The sequence below is a fragment of the Hippichthys cyanospilos genome, chromosome 9, assembly GCF_059441005.1.
Source record: "Hippichthys cyanospilos isolate Australia breed blue-spotted pipefish chromosome 9, RoL_Hcya_1.0, whole genome shotgun sequence".
NCBI lineage: Eukaryota > Metazoa > Chordata > Actinopteri > Syngnathiformes > Syngnathidae > Hippichthys > Hippichthys cyanospilos.
The window spans coordinates 4,824,652-4,842,579 of record NC_142377.1 but is presented as its reverse complement, the minus strand read 5'-3'; the positions used below and the strand labels follow the sequence as shown (position 1 = coordinate 4,842,579).

The window sequence follows — 17,928 nt, the reverse complement described above, 5'->3', positions numbered from 1 at the left end:
AAGATCACAAGTTGTTGGGTCAACAAACAAACTAATTTTTGCCATATTATCGTATATCAACATTCTTACCAAGAAAGTACAACTTACAGACAGGTGTGCGCCAGATTTCACAAATGCAAAATAACATGTGCGTCACCGACTTACTGCTCTCAAAACCACACAACTACAAAATGTAATATCAACGACATTGCCAAAAAAACAAAGATCAAGCCAAACAAAGCACAAATGAATGAACTGTTTAACTAAATCAGTTCCAAAACATTATTTCGGATGAGGCCCACGCGGCCTTGTACCAGCTGATCCACGGACCGGTACCGGGTCGCGGACCGGTGGTTGGGGACCACTGATTTACATTACATATTACACTTGAATTACATATATACTACAGCTGTTCCTAATTATTGTGAAAAATCATTCACATGATCGGTGTCTTCATATAAACTGGTAGCCCTTCGAATTACTCAGTACGAAAGAATTCAGTTTGAAAAAGGTTGGTGACCCCAAGTTGACTCAATTTCACCCAATTGATTGCATTAATTAGTGAGTATTTTTATTGCAACTTCATTTACTTAGCTTATGTTGCTGGCCCTTGTCCTCAAATCGTCAACTTTGGGGGATCCACTGTTTATTAAAAGGAAAGTCAAGTACATTAAAAAGCCCACAAATATAAATCAATTTTGAGGAATATTGCATTTGAGGAATAGAAATTTGGCATCAAAATCCACCTGCTCTCATTTATCTCAAGGGGAGGCCGTTTTGCCACTTGCTGTCAAGTCAAAAGGACATCGCATCACTGCGCACCTGTTTCATGAATTTGGTCAAGCGACATTCACAAGCTTAGCCGTGATTTGTCATTTGAGCCCTGAGCAACCGTGTTGACATTTTCAACCAACAAGAGGGAAAATGGCCCCGCCCTCAGACGGACAAAAAGGAATGGATTGTACATCTTAATTCATCTCTGACAAACATAATATTAAACACAATACTGTGTTTAGATGCGTGGGGCCACAAACAACATTACCGGAGAGAAAATGTTTGACTTGACTTCCCCGTAAATAGCCGCGACTCCAATTTGACCCTTGCGTCACATCATCAGCCCAAGTCATGACCAAAGCAGATTGTACAGCCAAAAGGTACTTGTTAGCGCACTGGCTTCCTCTCCAGACCAGTTTGGCCCTCGCCCCCTTTCTTCCCTCATCACTCTTTCATGACTAGCTAATGAATGTAGATGGTGCTCTGGGGGTGGGGGGCAGGGGCGGTCTTATTAAAGCAGTGATGTTTGGAGCATGGTGTGCTCCGGTCATGACTGTGGTGAAAAGTTCAACAGCTTTGTCGAAGCCCCCGCTTTGGTAAACACTGAGGGGGCTAAAGAGGTTTGTTTATATGGCCCACCTTGATTTGACTTCTGCAAAGGCGAGCCTGATTAGTGAAATGCATCGCGGCAGTAAGGGGGTGCAGAGACGCGCTTCGCTGCTAATAACCCGCGCAGCGGCACAAATGCACAGGCGGCAACATAAGCTTGCGCATTAACTGATTGAGCCAATATGTTTCCAGTCCTACAAATGGGATTTACAGCAACACTGTCACTGTCAAAAAATATTCATCAATGCTCCATTCCAGGCTGGATTTACACTGCGTGTTTCAAGTTAGTGACACAATACAGATTTTTTACTCCAGTGGTACCACTGCGCTATGCATCTGAATACCTCTTTAGGGGCAGGGTTGGCATAAGCGTCAATGTGCTGACTGATCTGCTCTTACCGCAGTCCTGTCAGCTATCTGAGGACAACTAACAGTCCTGACCGACTCTCCAATTAAAGGGTTAAGACGTCCCGTTAGTCCAGCACAGCTCTAACGCTGTATCGCCAGGCGACGGACATCTGCGTAAGCCGGTGTCGAGGAGGATACGTTCTGGTGCTCACAGCCTTTAAGTTTTTAAGCGTCTACCCATCTTACTTTAATCCGCCGACTCGTCGAGTAACCGTTGAGACGAGAAGGTAGAAAAATTACGCAAATTATATATGGCTGCTCCTCACTCTAAAAGATCATTTGCACTTGTTAAGACCAGAATAGGGTTTAGCAGTCTTATACGACCACTCGGGTACGTTTGTTTTAACTTCAACCAACTCTGAGTAACTAAACTTTAATCAAGAATGGCACTGCCGATGTAAAGGCAATATAATTATTTCACTTACAAAAGACTAGGAGGTTCTCTAATTTTGGTCTATAAAAATGACAGAGATAGAATAAAGAATGAAATTTTGAAGTATTTATTTAGCGAAAGCAAAGCGAATAATTATTCACAGTATCAAAAAGTACATGGCTGGGCCTACCATGCCCTCTTAATACATAATACACAAAAACACATTCAATACATTTTGTCTTTCAGCTAATAAATGATTAAGATAAAACTTCGTCCAAGGCTATGAAAAACCATGCACAAAAACAAGTATAATGAAATAAAGATTTTAAAACATAATGAAAGGAGTGGAAAGTTTCTAAAAAGTCTAATACCAATTTTGAAAGAGGATCAAAGTGATCAGTTTCAATCCTCCTACATTGCGAATTAATGACATTATTAGTTGGGCTATCGGATGGATTTAGAATTTAGAATGACTTCCTTACCGGTTTGCTGCTTGAAATCCTCCGAAGGCTAACAACGTCGCAAGAATTTAAAAAGTGTCCAATTCTGAGAGTGACAGAGTCCTACTCCGACTTGGTGGTTTACACCCGAAGCCTGGAGAGGATCCTCACGCTTTTGGCAGGCAAAGGCAAAAAGGAAGCTACGAGTCTTGGGTGTTGGCCTTTTTATAGGACCTCAATCCCATGACTCGATGTACGCGTAATGGAACATACTTTGAACGATCTTAACCTTAAATGGAGGACTTTGAACGATCTTAGCCTTAATGAACGATCTTAGCCTTAAATGGAGGAAGTGAAAGTGTCACTGTGACACTTTGAGCACTTTTAATCGAACGATCGGACATGACTAATATCAACTCAAGGCCAGGCAGCAGCCTTTCCACCAAGAATAAGCATACATGGGCATTTGTTCCTCTTTTGGTATGCTGACCTGGCAGCTCAGTGTCTGTGCTGGCCGTTTAGTAACTTTCCACTTGAACACACGAACATTCCGATATGATTCAGCTGTATCTTGATCAAAGATACAGTTTAAAATGGTAATAACAAGTTGCATATTTCAAATCAGGCTAAAAAAGGCAATAACATATCATATGTGCACATTTACAGAATAAACATGAACATAGGTCTTAACATTTGTGATCAATTGACACTTTTTCCAATGGCAGTTACAGAGTAATATTGAGCATGACTTATTGCTAAAAGCTTGCTTTGATCTTATGGCCTCACAATGTGTCTACATTGTGAGTTGACTTCATGGACTTCTTTAATGTTGGTTGTCTTCAGAGATGATTTGGTGTCTGCTGTTTATGATATATTTATTTAATATATTTATATTATATTCATTTATTTGTTTTATTCCAGTCGAGGTCAATTCTGACTGGTATCTTAAGCCAATAATTTACATGATAATTTTACATCAATTTGGCTCAATGTTACATCAACATGGCGCATTATTCCATCACATCGCTGCACTACCTGCGTTCACCACTATGTGTCGCCATTGCCCTCATCACATGACACCCCCTCCTTGGATTCAGTACCAGGCAGCCTTGGCATGGCCATCCCGGAGAACCCTCAGAAGTCGTAGTCCAACTGATGTTCCCGCCTAATCTCGTCGAGCAGATCCTCAACCCCAGTGTTGGATGACTGCGGAAAGTCAGTCATCATAGCCAATGTGGATACATGCAATGCAGCATGCAGAGATAGCAGGGGCGAGTCAGCTCGAGGAGAGGCATCAGTGGGGGGAGCCAGGTCATCATCATCCACAACGTCCTCCTCCGAATCCCCATGGGTATCCCCATCATTAAGGTCTCCGCAATCGCACACCATGGGCGAGCGAACCTGGGGTGACAGGGTCGGAGGGGAGGTTGCTCCTGACCACATAGGCGAGACCGGTACAATTACCGGGCTCTTAGGTTGCACTGGGATGCTCAAGGGGACCTCAGTGGTAACAGCGGGAGCCGACTCAGGGACCCCGGCGTCAGCCACCGGAGGACTCGGCTTGGGCATCCTTCTAGGGCTTGTAGCGACACAAAGACCACTGTTAAGGTGAGAGGTAATACAGCGACTGGAATCAGGAAAACGCCAAGTTAAATGAGTCAAAGAATGAACATAACCGAGCGCAGTACTTCCATCCCGGACAAGAGATGGAGGCAAACGTGAACTGCCTCGGGTCATCTTAACCAGTTTGGCTCCGAAAATTAGCCCTGTAAATCCTTCCAGGGACAGCCGAAGCTCTGAAAGCAGACATGCATCATTTCTGATATAGACACCATCAGGCAGGAACCAGTTTGGCCCTGAACAGTAGGGTGGAGGGAAGCAACAGGAACCCATGAAGGACTTCCCCACGACCCAGGCGAAGCACACTCGTTCGGTCCCGCACAGGAGACAGGAAGGGAGGCTCACCTATAATTTTCATAACCACAAGATCAAAAAACCGAATTGCTCCTATTCGGCAGGAGCTTCCTTAATTTTTTTGTACATTTTTTGGTTGCCCTTTTTTGCCGCTCGCCTCGACCGAGATACAGAAGAACTGTATTACTCGGGAGCTCCAGGTCGTCCAGCAATCACTGGTGATATAATCTCCAGAGACTGGTGAGGACTAGGGAGCGCGATTCTAGCAACATAAGAAGTAGAATTGGAAAGGTTGTGTCCGGTATAATTTGGTATAGCCGGTGGAGTATCAGTGTAAGGGTGCTGTTGTGGTATGGGTGCATGTGGTGGATCAGTGTGAGTGCGTCTTGGTGATGTGGGTGTTTGGGGTGTGTATGTATGAAGTCTAGGCAAATTATCATCATGATTGGCATTCCGAGGTGGAAGGGTAAAAAATGCAGAATAAGTAAAGAACCAGGCAATTAAAACCAATTGACTAACTATACCAAGCCATAGTAACAGGGAGATTATTCCCCATACTATGCCCCATAGTACTAGCTTGACTGTGCGTATAACCCAGACCTGGCTGGAGCTAGTGCGGCACTTAAGCCGTGTCACCAGGCCCATAACATACAAAGCCAGAGCCATGGCTAGCACACCTTCAAGAATAGTAGCCCCGTAGACTAGAGGGAAGAAAAAGGCAGACACAACGTCTAACACCAGCCAGCAGAGCAGCAGGACAGTTTCCGCTATCCCCACAGCTGTGTTGAGGTTGATTTTCACTCGCCCATGCATGTACACAAGAAAAAGGCCCATGCCATACGTGTAAGTACGGAACAGCAGCCTTAATACCAAAACTTTGGATATAGAAACAATTAGAATTAAAGGTCGAGTAAATTGTCGCCAATCCCAATAGCCAGTGCAGCTATATCCTATCCAAATAGCAAAAATTATCCAAAATTCAATTTCATTACTTACTTCAGTGACGGTGCCAGGTCGTCCGTAAGTAGTATCATTAAGATTGTTTGCCATGGTTCAGCAAGGTTACCTTTCCACCTTTGAGTGCTCAGCTTGGACCCGAGAGACCAAGTGACTAGCGTGCCGCTGAGCCGCGGCTCTTATAGGCAGTTTGGCTCCACCCCTCGGGCGCGGTTTCATTTCGTGGGCTGGCTTTTGCGTCATCGGAGGTTGTCTTGGGTCGTCCCCTCGGTGAGATGAATCGCTGGACTCCGCCCTTGGTGATGAGGTAGATACATCCTGCAACGGCGATGATTCCGATCGCCAGCAGAATCCATCTCCACAGTCCCCCAATTGCTTCAGCCATCCAATCTCCAACAGCAGACATCCCTTCCCCCACAATCTCAACGCTGGTTCTAATGGCTGCCTTGGTGGTTTTGACAAAGGCCAGGCCAACCACTTCGTACCATGCGCAATCATGGAGGTCAGTGCCGCTGCCACACTGCAGCCAGTGTTCAGCGGGGGAGTGACAAGTCCCGTTGTTGTAGATCTTATTCGGGCCCACCCAGTCGTAGCCAATCACTTCCTGTCCCCAGCACAGGCTCCTTCTGAGCGCGTGTCCTTCAATGATTTGGCGAAGGGGATGAGGTTGATTAGGCCGGTACCTTGTGGGTGCAGTCCGATGTTTTGCGATGAACAGTTGGTAGTCTTTCATCCATTTCTGGCAGAAAGTCTCATTTCCGTGTCGATTGCGTTTCCATGTCCCGTCGGACTGCTTTGTCCAAAAGGCTCCTTCATCGTCAGTAGAACCGTCATCAGGAAAGTTCTCTTGACAATAATCTTTCCACTGGGGCCAAGTGTTGCAAGGTCGTCGGGCCAAAGTAACTGAACATTGAGTCTTTTCTTTGTTACAAATCATCCTCCAAGGTCTAGGAGTGGCATACAAGTACGGAGTGTACGAGGGCCAAATGTCCTGTTCTTTGGAGTAGACAGTTGCAACATACTGATACTTGACCCAGTAGTTGGTCGACACATTTAGGCAAGGCATTACATATTGTTTCATTTCAGTTTTCCAAAAACCCCACCATGTTCTTGTGAGATCTCTGGTGTGGAATTCTTTCCATTGCTGTAAGATTCCCTTCACAGTTTTGTTGGTTTTTAGGCCAGAACAATTATATAACCATTGCACCGAAATTAGCTTTTGAACTTCGTATAGGGGGCACCTTGGTGAGTTCCCTACAGACCATTGTTGTTGGTGCAGAGCGTCGTAGATTCTATCTGCTACGCATTTATCAATTTTGTCAAAATCATTTTGTGGTACAGACATCAGATCATCTGGGTTTGGGAGTCGCTGAACCCACATGTTCTGAGGCGTTTTGAAAAAATGGTGAGAGCCTTGGGTGGTTCTATATTCATACCAGAGGTCAAGTCTTTTCTCCCATAGCCAGGGGAGAGACACATTCAACCAATGTTCATAATCTACTTTAGTTATTGGTTGGATGGGGGAGTCTACCCAGAGGTTTGCTACCTCAAATTCAGGGTTAGAAATGCTTGTGGCTACTAAAACCTGGAATTGTTCAGTACATTTACTGCCAACATTCCAATAACAATTTGAAAGTTTTTGTGCCAAAAGACATACATTTGTTACCTGATGCTTTGTTATGTCAAGTTTGTGTTTAGCTAGAACTTTTATAGACCTCCCCAATCTTTTCTTATTTCTAGCTCTAAACGGCGCATGACGGTTAGCGGGGACTGGTGCCGGAGTGGTTAACAATTTTTCAGGCACACAATTTAATTTCAAACAACTCCAACAAGGTTCCCACTTAGGGCGGAAATCAATACAAGTGTTATTAGGTTTTGGAGCATCTCTTACCCAATTGGTCCCCTCGATCCATTCTCCGTCATCACGCCCGGGCAAGGGAGAGCAATATGACGAATAGTGCCATTTTCCTGTTTCATTCCCTATTTTAATCCAATTTCTTCTAACTAACCTAGTTTCTTTCTTTATCAACAAAATGATTTCAGCTAGAGTGTCCAATTTTCCAGCAAGCATCCACACATCATGGACTGTGAATTCAAAGTCTTCTTTGTGGTCTCGAAACGTTGTTGCATTCTTCAGGAGTTCAATCCCTGTCTTGACTCTGGGTTTCAAATCGTCCTTAACTTTTCTGATAAGTCCTTCGAGCCCCCCAGAATCAATCAGTGGGTATGGGTAGGTCCATTGTATCTTGATTTTCTTGCTTCTGGTTTTCCAACAGGTCTGGTTGTATTCTTTGCTTGTTCCATATTCGAATTTTGTCATTTCTAGCGGGTCAGGCTTGACAATTTTTCTGCAGCTTCGTATGTCACCGAACCAGCAGTTGAGCCATACTGCCACTAAGATTATCGTACAACAAGTAAACAGTATTCGGCAAACATATTTTTCCCAAGGTATCTCATCCAAAGGCAAGATGGATGGCTTGTATAGAGGGAAGCCTCTGCTGGGGCTGAAGTCCTGGGTAGATATCATCGGAGGTTCAGCTTCTTCAATAGGCACCAATTCTATTTCTTCCATTGACTGTGGTTGTTGGCTTACAACCACTGGTTCCTCATAGTGGTGCACCACTTTAGATGGGTCTTCAGGTGCATCACTTTGAGGAGAGCTTGGATCGTTGAGGAGTTCTGTGTTCTTGTATATCGGTTCAATGTTGGCATAAGTCAATTGCGGGGATGTTTGGTGGAGGTAGGAGCCCGGTTCTGGTTCGTTGTCCATGGGGTCTTCTAAGTGGAGACTGCTCTCCAAGAGGTCTTCTTCGATGCTCTCTTGCTGGATGTCTGCCACTTCTGACCCTTCGCTCCTCTAATCCTCTTGTAGTCTTCAGCCATCGCCCACTTCCACGCAGTGACTTGGACCACGCCTGGTTTGGGGGAGGGGCCTTCAACCTCTTGGTCCCGCCCTTCTCCTGGCAGTTCCTTAACTCCCGCTGCGCGGTTCTTGTGTTCCTCTCTGCTCCAAGCTCTAATTGGTCTTATTTGCAATACCTGTATCAATTCTTCGTACACAGGTTGCCTCCATTCATCCAACAGTGAGGTCAATTTCCAATAAGAGTTTCTGCTGGACTCATGGTTTCTTAAGCATGAAAAAGTCGGTGGGTTGTCTCGGCAGAAGTCTTCTCCTACAACTTTCACAATCAGCACTTGTTTGAAGTTGTTGTAGGTCCCAACTGCTTCTTCAGCTTCTCTTTTCTTGGTTTCCAAAAACATGGCTCTATCGTTTGTCCACAGGAGTTCTTTGTCCTCCTTGGTGGTCCTGGAGATCTCGATGTAAGGCGGTTGTACATTATCATAGTAGTTTGGTCCCCATCTGACAAGTATGTCTTCATCCTGGTGGGCATTCAGCACCCAAGGCAATCCAGGGGGGAATTTTGTTCTCCAAAGCTCAGTTCCTTGTCGAGGCGTAGGATACTTGAGTATTGCTTCCGCATAGCACCACTGCGGGTTGCTAAACAGATTTGGCATTGAGCCCCAGTCCTCCTGCAGCTGTTCTTTGGTTTTCTTGGGTTCGGAGTAATCTCCGTTGCGGAAAGTGATGTCGGTTTCAATGAGATAATTATGAGACATCTTACCGATGCATGAATGTGAGTAGTCCAGGCGTCCTCTAAGCATAAAAGGAAATTTCTTACCTGCACGTTCTCTTATCAAGTCATTCAAAGCATGGTAATTTGTGTATATTTTCGCCTTCTCTTCTCCAATAGATTGTATCAAAACTTCGTTTTCCAGTTTCTTCTTCTCTTTGTCCGTTTCAGTCGTGTGGTCAATATGCACGTAGTCATGATCCTTGTAGAGCGCACCATGGATCATTGCTCTGTTTCTGTTGTTTCTCCCTCCACTGAGGTCGTTTTGGGTTCCAATTGCCGGCTGCATGCTTCACCAAGTATGGCCAGGCGGTTCTCGGTTCCCTCGGTCTTGGTTGACGGTCTCTTCCACAGCCTGGAGAGTTCCTTCTCTGCTGACTCTTTGCTCAGATGTCTAGTCAAGATTGGAAGCTTGTCGGTCAGGCTGGGCTTTTTAAGCTTGGGGGGCGGAGCCTCAGTTGGTTCCTCCTCTTCTGGGGACTGCCCTTTTTTGGATTCTTCTGCTTTGTCATCATTTATCTCTTCATTCGCTGTTTCAGTTTCTTCACCGGATTCCGCTGAATTTCCACTTATTGGTTTTTCTAGGTAATTTTCGGCGGTCCCCACCCTCAGCTTTATGGCCAAGGCATAGATCCCATCATAAGGTATCATCGTGACTTGGAAAGCGATTTTGATTATAACGGCTTGTTCCGGGTGTCGTATTCTCCCAGGACGTGGTCGGTACCAGAGTTTTCCAAATTCTTCTTCTCTGGGTGTCCTGCTTCCACTGCTGGTGTACGGCGCCAGATGGTAACAAATTACCTTCTTCTTGTACTGCAATTCTTTTTCTGTGAGATCTAGGGCAGTGACATAGGTGTGCAGTGCACTGTCCGCTCCAATGATCTCTTCGGGTGCTTTTGGTCCATCTTCCCATTCCTGGGTCGCTCCGGAGTGAATCATTTCTTTCAACAGTCTAGCCCAGGTTGTCAGTGTCCACAGGCCTTGTGTTGCGTTTTCCAATTTTCTCCTCACTTTGTTGATTTGTGGATCTTCTCCGTAGCTTTCCACATACATCACACTTGATACAGGCTCCACCAGTCGTCGGAGCCACGCCGGAACAGAAGAAGGAGCTTCAGGCCAATTCTGGGCTATCAGCACCTCCAACTGTTTACTCCACTGGCTGTTGCCCACCCCGTATGTAAGGAGAGGTGGCAACGGAATCAGCGGGGTTACTGCTCTTGTCAGTTCTCCTCCAGTTGCTTCATTCAGTTGGACAAGTTTTCCTGCCGTTATGTTTTCCAAGCACTGGTCACAGAATCTCACCTCAAAGCCGTCCCACACACAACGGCACTTCCCGTCAGTTGGGTCAGCTTTGCTGAGATCCAGGCTCCACTGAGCGAAGAACTTGATCCTTGGTAGTGGATTCATTCTGCATAGCTCACATACATATGAGTCTAATACTTTGGCTGGAGAGATTCTTCCTTCCAGGCCATAGCCTCCCTCCGCTTCAATCTGCTCCTCCGGGCTCAACTCAAGATCCGTTGGCTTCAAGTAGCTGGCTCCGGAGAACAGAGTGCGCAGGGCGTTTGGTCTCAGGCAAATGACACAGGCTTCTTGATCCAGTGTCCATTCAAAGTGTTCATCTGCATCCTTCAGCAGATATCCTTTCTTGGCATTGCTCAAATTCATGAGCGCTCTTCCAACATAAATTCCTCCTGCGGTTCTTCGTGTGACGACCGCTCCTCTGACCGCGGCAATGCGGACATAGGGTGGTACAAATTCTGATGCCATTCTTCTTTTGTTTTAGTTACTCTTGGTTGGAGCTGAATCAGCTGATAGTGGTTTGAGCTGCTCCACTCCTTGAATTCCTCGCTTCTTTAGACGCACTGTATTTCTGTCTAATATTTCTTCAACAATGTCAGTTCGGTCATACTTAGCTTTTACTGCAAGATGGCTTGGCGCTTCTCGGGACTTGATCCAGACTCGCTGACCAACACGAAATGGGCATTTTCTTGCTGGTTGAGTCTTTATATCTGACGTTCGCCCCGCCTCTTGGGCAACGAAAGGCCGTTGGTTCAATTCTTCCGAAGGGGAGGGTCTATCAGTTCGACTTCTCCCGTTCAGGTTGACGCCCAGTTCCACCAATTTTTCACTCCATTCTTTTCCATTTGCATTTTTTCCTAGCCAATTCTTGACTAGGCCAATGGTCCTTTCAGCAACGCCGTTGGCTTGTGGTGTGTAAGGGGGCGAGTAGATCCTTGTCACTCCCCACTTTTGACACCATTTGTCCACTTGAGCGTTCTTGAAATGAGTCCCATTGTCTGTTCTTAGTTCCTTTGGTATGCCAAGCCATTTGCATCCCTCATTCAGGGTTTTTATGACACTATTGGCGTTAGCTTTTCTCACTGCGTTCACGCCAAAGTGTCCTGACATTGAGTCCACAAGCACAATAAGGTACTTCTCACCTTTAGTGCCGTTTACTCCCATGGGTCCTGCTACGTCCATGCAGATTGATCCCCAGGGAACAGTGCTCTTGATTGTCAGTCCATCCGCCCGCTGTCCTCGTCGTCCTGCGTTGTATTGGTTACATGGTACGCAGTCGCGTAGAACTTCGCGGATTTTCTTGTCGGGAATCCAAAGTTCCAACTTTTCCAACTCTTTTCGTGTGGGCAAAGGGCCTCCGTGGCCTAGCGCTTCATGTACGGCCGTAACCACTTCCCTCACGAACTCTTCTGGGACCACCCTTCCACGCGGGGTCTTGTCCCAGCTTGTTGCTCCTACAACTACAACTTTTCTCTCTTGGACGTATCGGTCAACTTCATCATTACCTTTCCAGTGTGCCCCCTCCTTGACGTGGGCTCTCTGGTGGACAACATCAATGTTCAGGTATAACCTTATCTCGGCTATCTTTTTCCATAGCTCACTATGTGCAATAGGTTTCCCTTTTGCGCTCTCGTAACCATTCTCTTCCCAGATGGTCAGATCTTCCATGAGAGCCTGGGCACAATAGTGGCTGTCAGTTATGAGTCTCACTCGTTTTATGTTTCTTGTCATGACTTCCAAAAGTCCTTCCAGCACTGCTGTAGCTTCTCCTGCTTGTGCACTGCCGGATGTTTTTCCTTTGCGTCTTATTCGTTCTTCCCCGTTTTCTTTGAGTATGAAGCCCCAATGGGCTTTTTGATCTTCGGCTTTCTTCGAGCCATCGGTGTAGAGAACCCAGTCATAGGGCTTCTCTTTTTCTTTTTCTTCCACCTTTGGCTTTTTGCCAGCCTTGTCAGGTCCGATTTCCAGGTCGGGGTCCAACAGGATGTCTTCCCATCTTCCCCATCGGACGTTAGTGGCTTTGGTGCTCTCGAGGGTTGCTTTTCTCAGGAATCGGTGGACATTGCTTTGAGTGACCACCTTGATGCCTTGTCCTTGGGCCAAGTCTTTCAAAGAGCTCCAATACTTGGCAATTATTGCTAGCTCCCTTTCTTCTTGTGGAAACTTCTTCTCCACATCATCCAGTGTGTAGGTCCACAAGGCAACTAGTCCTGCTCCTTCGTTGCTGACGCTTACCATTGCATCTTCTCCCTCGCAGAGTATAACAGCAACTAATCTTGCTGTTAAGCTTCTTGTTTCTAGTCGCACAGCTTCCCTGACTGCTTGTTTCAGGTTTTCCAAGTTTTGTTGGTCTTTTGCTGACCATGTCCATAGTTTCTGATCATCCGCTGTTTTCCTCAGCTTGGCGTACAGCGGTCGTGCATTTTTCTGGTAGTAGGGAACATGATCCCTGACGTAATTGCACAATCCCAATATTTTCTGCAGGTCATTCTCGGATTTCGGTGGCTGGATTGCTTCAATCTTGTTCCGATATCCTTCTGATAGTCCCAGGTCCTCAGTCACTTGAAAACCCAAGTAGTCCACTTGGAATCTTGCAAGTTGGCATTTCTTCAGATTGAGTTTGAGACCTGCGACTGAGACTCTTTCAATCACCTTTTGCAGCGTGTCCAGATGTTCTTCTTCCGTGTCACTGGCAATGAACACATCGTCAATGTACACTGTGACATCCAGTCCATCCAGCACTTCCAAAACTGCTGTCTGGAACACGTTGGGTGAATTCTTGTAGCCTTGTGGCAATCTTTGCCACACATAGGCTTTGCCTTTGTGGGTGAAGGCTGTTTTTCCTTGCGAAGCTTTGGCTAGTCTCATGGAGAAAAATCCATTTGCAAGGTCAATGCACGATTTGTATTTTCTTACTGTCAGAGTCTTCAGTGAAGCTTGGGGGTTGATGAGGCTAGCTCGATTCGCTACTGTCCGGCGATTGAGAGCCTTAAAGTTGATCACTGGCCTCCATCCTCCTCCAACTGCATCTGGTTTCTTCACGGCTTGTATTGGGCTGTTTGTGATGGGATTTTCTTCTCTTCTGATTATGTCAAGTGCCAATAGTTCTCTCACTATTGTGTCCATTTCTGTTACAGCTCCCGGATTAATTGGGTACTGTCTCACTGGTGGGTGCACTCCTCCTTCGATTGTGTGCACATACCTTGGTCCAAGGTCTCCGCAGTCGTTCTTGAAGTGTGCCACAACTGCTTTGTCCAAGATCTTGGCCAATTTTTCTTTTCCTTCAGGCGACAAATCGCTATCTTGTACTTGTTGTTCTCTTACAGCGGGCACGTCCACTGGCTTGTACCATTCTTGCGGTGGTGCAATTCCTGTTGGACCTACTCGTATTGCTTTCATCTTCAGTCTTTTCAATCTCTTCTGCATTGATTGTCGCTTGTTTTTGGGTCTTTGCATTTCTTCCAAATCTCTTAATGACAATAAATTGTAAGGGCCAAGGATCCAAACAATTCCTAGCCATATTCCATATTTCATTTGTTCTCTTCGTCCATTTGCAACTATTACTGATAGGTGTCCTAGTGGCTTTAAGGCTCTACGGGTCATCGACACCTGTGCTCCTGTGTCCACCAAGTAGGGTACTCCCTCGATGTCAGCATAGAGACAGTCTCCTCTTCGGTAGGCACCTTTCAACAGAATGACCCGTGCCTCGTCTGCCATTATTGCTGGGGCTCTCCAGAGCTCGCTTCTTTACGAGCTTCATGGAGAGCCTTCTTTTCTTCTGGTGTCATTTTCAAATATTCTTCTTTTGAAACATATGCTCCAGGTCCTGTCTTTTTGTAGACCTGCTTTAAGTTGCTGTTTGAACTTTGTCCTTGGTCTTCAGCTGGTTTCTGCTGTCGATCCTTAGAGTAGTTCGATCTCGATTGTTGTTGAGGCTTACTGTAGGCTTGCTTTTGTTGTTGTTGTTGTTGTTGTTGCTGTGGTCTCGGCGCTGGCGTTTGTTCATTCCCTCGCGAACGATTAGGGGTGGCCGAGGCCTTCCTCTTCTCACTGTAGTGCTTGGCCAGCCGGTCCCATTGCTTGATTGACGCCTCAATTTTGTTTAAAGTTGCATCTGGACCCATCCTTATGAAAGTTGTATCACTTCCTCTTTCTTCTGTAATTCTTCTTAACACTTTGACATATCTAGTAGGGGTTATGACTTGTTTCAACTTGTACCACACATTCAGTAGTGTTACCCCTTGTTTCAGTTGATCTTTGGCTCTGTCGATGTAGGTATCTTCATCCTCCTCTTCGTCATCCACCCATCTTTTGTAGACCTCGTCTGCAGTTTCTTCCGGGCCGACGGGATCTCCGGTGACGAATTGGAGCCACATCTTCTTTGCCACTTCTCCCCATGGTGCATCTCGGACCAGGGGCCATATTGCATACAAGTATTCTCTTGTTGTCTCTCTTTGGTACTTGGGTCTAACCATTGTTTTCAGGGCCTTGAAGGCTTTCATGTCCTTCTCAGGGTTTTCGTGCACAATTCCATATCCCACGTTCTGGACAGGTTGGTCAACCGTGGCCTTGATTCCTCTTTTTGACAAAGTCACTACTCGTGGTGTTGTTTCGAGCGGTGCGGGAGCAGTTGTTGTAGGCTCATCGTCTTGATCCAACTCTTCATAAGCTTTGAGCGCCGCTTTAGCATGATCATAAACGGCCTGCTTCAAAACTCTGCCCATTACGTCATACAAGATAGTCACGAATCCCTCTCTGAAGTTCTTGGTTAGGTCTGTGCATCTCACTAGATTGTGGTATGTCGGCAGTATCAGCAGATTCATGGCATCACTGTAGGTGATCCTCACATTTATGGTCACCTTGTCTTCTTTTCTTTCCAACCAAAACATGGGATGCAAGTACTCTCTTTGTCCTACTTCGGGTATGAAAGTCTTCCTCCCATCCTTGGTCATGAGACATCCTATCTCAGGATTTTTAGCCATTCGTTCAGACGCACGGTGGATGTCCAAAATTGGCTGCGGCTTTTTAATGCCCTTGCGAGTAGCTCCCCTAATCACCTTCAGAGCCTGACTCCCCGTACTTACGGGGGAGGCCGATGACATTACGGACTGTCGATCCTCTTCCTCAGCAGAAGTCCCTCCGTCAGTGCCTGCTGTTTCGGGCACTCGCTCATCTTCGGATGTTTCGTTCTCATCATTGCTGAGGTTTTCTTCCTCACTCTGCGGGACCTCTGGTACTGGTTCAGGGAATGCAGCCATGCCTTCGTCGTCAGTGTTGTTGTCTGCGCTCTGAGGTGCTGCTCTTAGTGCTTCTAAAACTTCGACACGAGGGGTTCGCGGTGGTAGAGGGCAATAGGAGTCCGTTGACTCCGGTGGTAGAGGGCAATAGGAGTCCGTTGACTCCGGTGGTGTTGCGGCTGCAGGGTCAAATGTTACCACAGTGGTCTGACGTCTTTTCTTCTTTGCTTGCTCCTCTCGGGGCGAGCTATTTTTTCCTGGAGTCGCAGGTATCCCGCTGGGGGTTGGTGCTCCTCCGCTCACGTTAACCATTCGTTCTGCTTCATCTGCTATCTCTACTTCTTCGTTTCGTACAGGTACTGTTTTGGTTCTTGGTGTGGGTACAGGCGATGGTGTGACACTCCTTGGCGTGGAGGTCAAGATGGATGAAGCCACGCTGGGTGGTTTCAGCCTCGCAGGTTGTCTCATTTCCTGCTGTTGTTGAGCTTCTTGTAGCTGTTGCTCAGCTTTCTTGAGAGCTTGTTCCAAGTTAACTCTCATGGCTTCCTGTTCTCTTTCTTTTTTCTGCCCCGTAGATATCCCTATGACAAACTCTACGTTTTCTCTGGCAGTCAAAGAAGACACATGTACCTTGAGGGCTCCGGCTGCGATGTCTTCAGCAATTTTCCATGACATCCGTCCGGACTTGATTCCATTTACATCAATGGCTACTCTTCTGGCTCCTCTTTCCAATGCCATGTCTACTGCAGTGGCAAGGCTTTGGGCCATTTCCTCTAGGTATTTTTTCTGTTCCACTTCGATTCCCCACTTCGGGAAGCGAACATGTATCAAAAGATAATGATTGGAGGCTCCGCCGCTCAACACGATGAAGCGATCTCCGGTGTCTTGGTCCAGGAAGTCTATTCTTTCTCTTCTGTAATCTTCTGCCCCTTCACTTAACAATTCCGTTCGGAATTTCTTGTCATAAGGAAATAGGGTCTCATCCGTGATCACGATGAGGGCATCCCCTACTATGTCCCAGATACTACCATAGTACTGGTACAGGGTGATTCCGTTTCCCATGTAGGTTCTCTTGGAAGACGGTATAGGTGGCAGAGATTCTGTCCTCACGAGAGGGCTGAATTGTGATAAGTAGCTCTGTCTCTTGGGAGGTTCTCGGGAACTTCCTTCGGTGCCTGTCACCACCTGGTCTTGATCTTCCTCCTGATCAAGATTTGTGATTTCCATGTCCGAGTCGTTTCTTTCCGACAGGGGTGCGACTTTTCCTTTTTTCTTCTGAACTACTTGAGCTATCTTGTTGTAGAACTTCTGATGCTCGGTGTAACGGGGTGACGCTTTCGTCTCTTTTGGGCCGATCAGCTCACTGGAAATTCTTGCTTCAGCGGCCAACATCTTCACTACGGCGTCCCAGACTTGCGCAGTGCTTGATAATGTTATCACATTGTATTTTTCCAGCATTCCAATCCACCATTTGAGCCACCCCTCGGCTTCGTCCTTGGAATACTTCACTGTGGGGTGTCCTGTCACTAGGATCAGCTGGCCTCCAACGCCAGTGAGCTGGGTGTAGAAGATTCCGCTTGTTCTGACGGCTTCTTCCACTTTTTTGTCCAGGTCTTCTGGTTTGGTGGATGGATTCAACAGTTCGAGTGTTCTCTTTTCTTCTTGGGGCCAATACTGCAAGCCCCCTCCGTACAGCACAAGCTGTACTGGTAGGTCATGTTGTCCAAAGTCTTGAGGTGTTGGTGCCTCTTTCATGGCTCCCTCTTCAAGGGAGAATAGACGGTTTTCTGTCGTCTTGCTGCTAGTGGCCATTGTCTTCCCTAGCAATTTCTTCTTATGTTGTAGGAGTGAAACTGTCGTTTTCCGAAGCCTCCCCTTTGCGCCTTGGGGCAGGGACGTACTACAGTTTCTGGTTACTCAGCTTCACTTTCTATAGCGTTGCTTCAAACTTTTCCAAGACTTCCAACTTAAGCTCGTCGTCTCTTCGTTGGATGTCTTCAACGGTGGGATGTTTTCTTGTCGATGGTTCTAGAGTGTCTTCATTCAAAAGTCACTTTTACTTGTGCACGCTGGTAGGCGAATTCCACGCTGCAAGTCACTAGGATCCACAGGCAATAGAACCCAAGGGACCAACTGGTCCCGTGTAGGCTTGCAATTCCTGGAAGTCTGTATTCAACAGAGTATTGCCAACCACTGCAACAAGTGTTCATTAAAAATCTTGTTCCTCGGATGATTGCTGTTCTCATCTAGGAACCCAAAAAAATCAAAAAAAGGGAAGCTTTGGTCTAAAACTCTTTGAGTTC

At 46.4% G+C, this 17,928-nt stretch overlaps 2 protein-coding genes across 4 annotated transcripts in view; both read right to left on the bottom strand.

Annotated features, from left to right (window-relative positions):
• tafa3a (TAFA chemokine like family member 3a) overlaps positions 1–17,928 on the bottom strand; it is a 156,429-nt gene that overhangs the window by 42,510 nt on the left and 95,991 nt on the right. The window lies entirely within an intron of this gene.
• Positions 2,255–7,136, bottom strand: LOC148418588 (uncharacterized). Its single transcript, XM_088422427.1, has one exon. It carries the CDS (start codon positions 6,833–6,835, stop codon positions 5,609–5,611), a length of 1,227 nt encoding a protein of 408 aa, XP_088278553.1. The 5' UTR covers positions 6,836–7,136; the 3' UTR covers positions 2,255–5,608.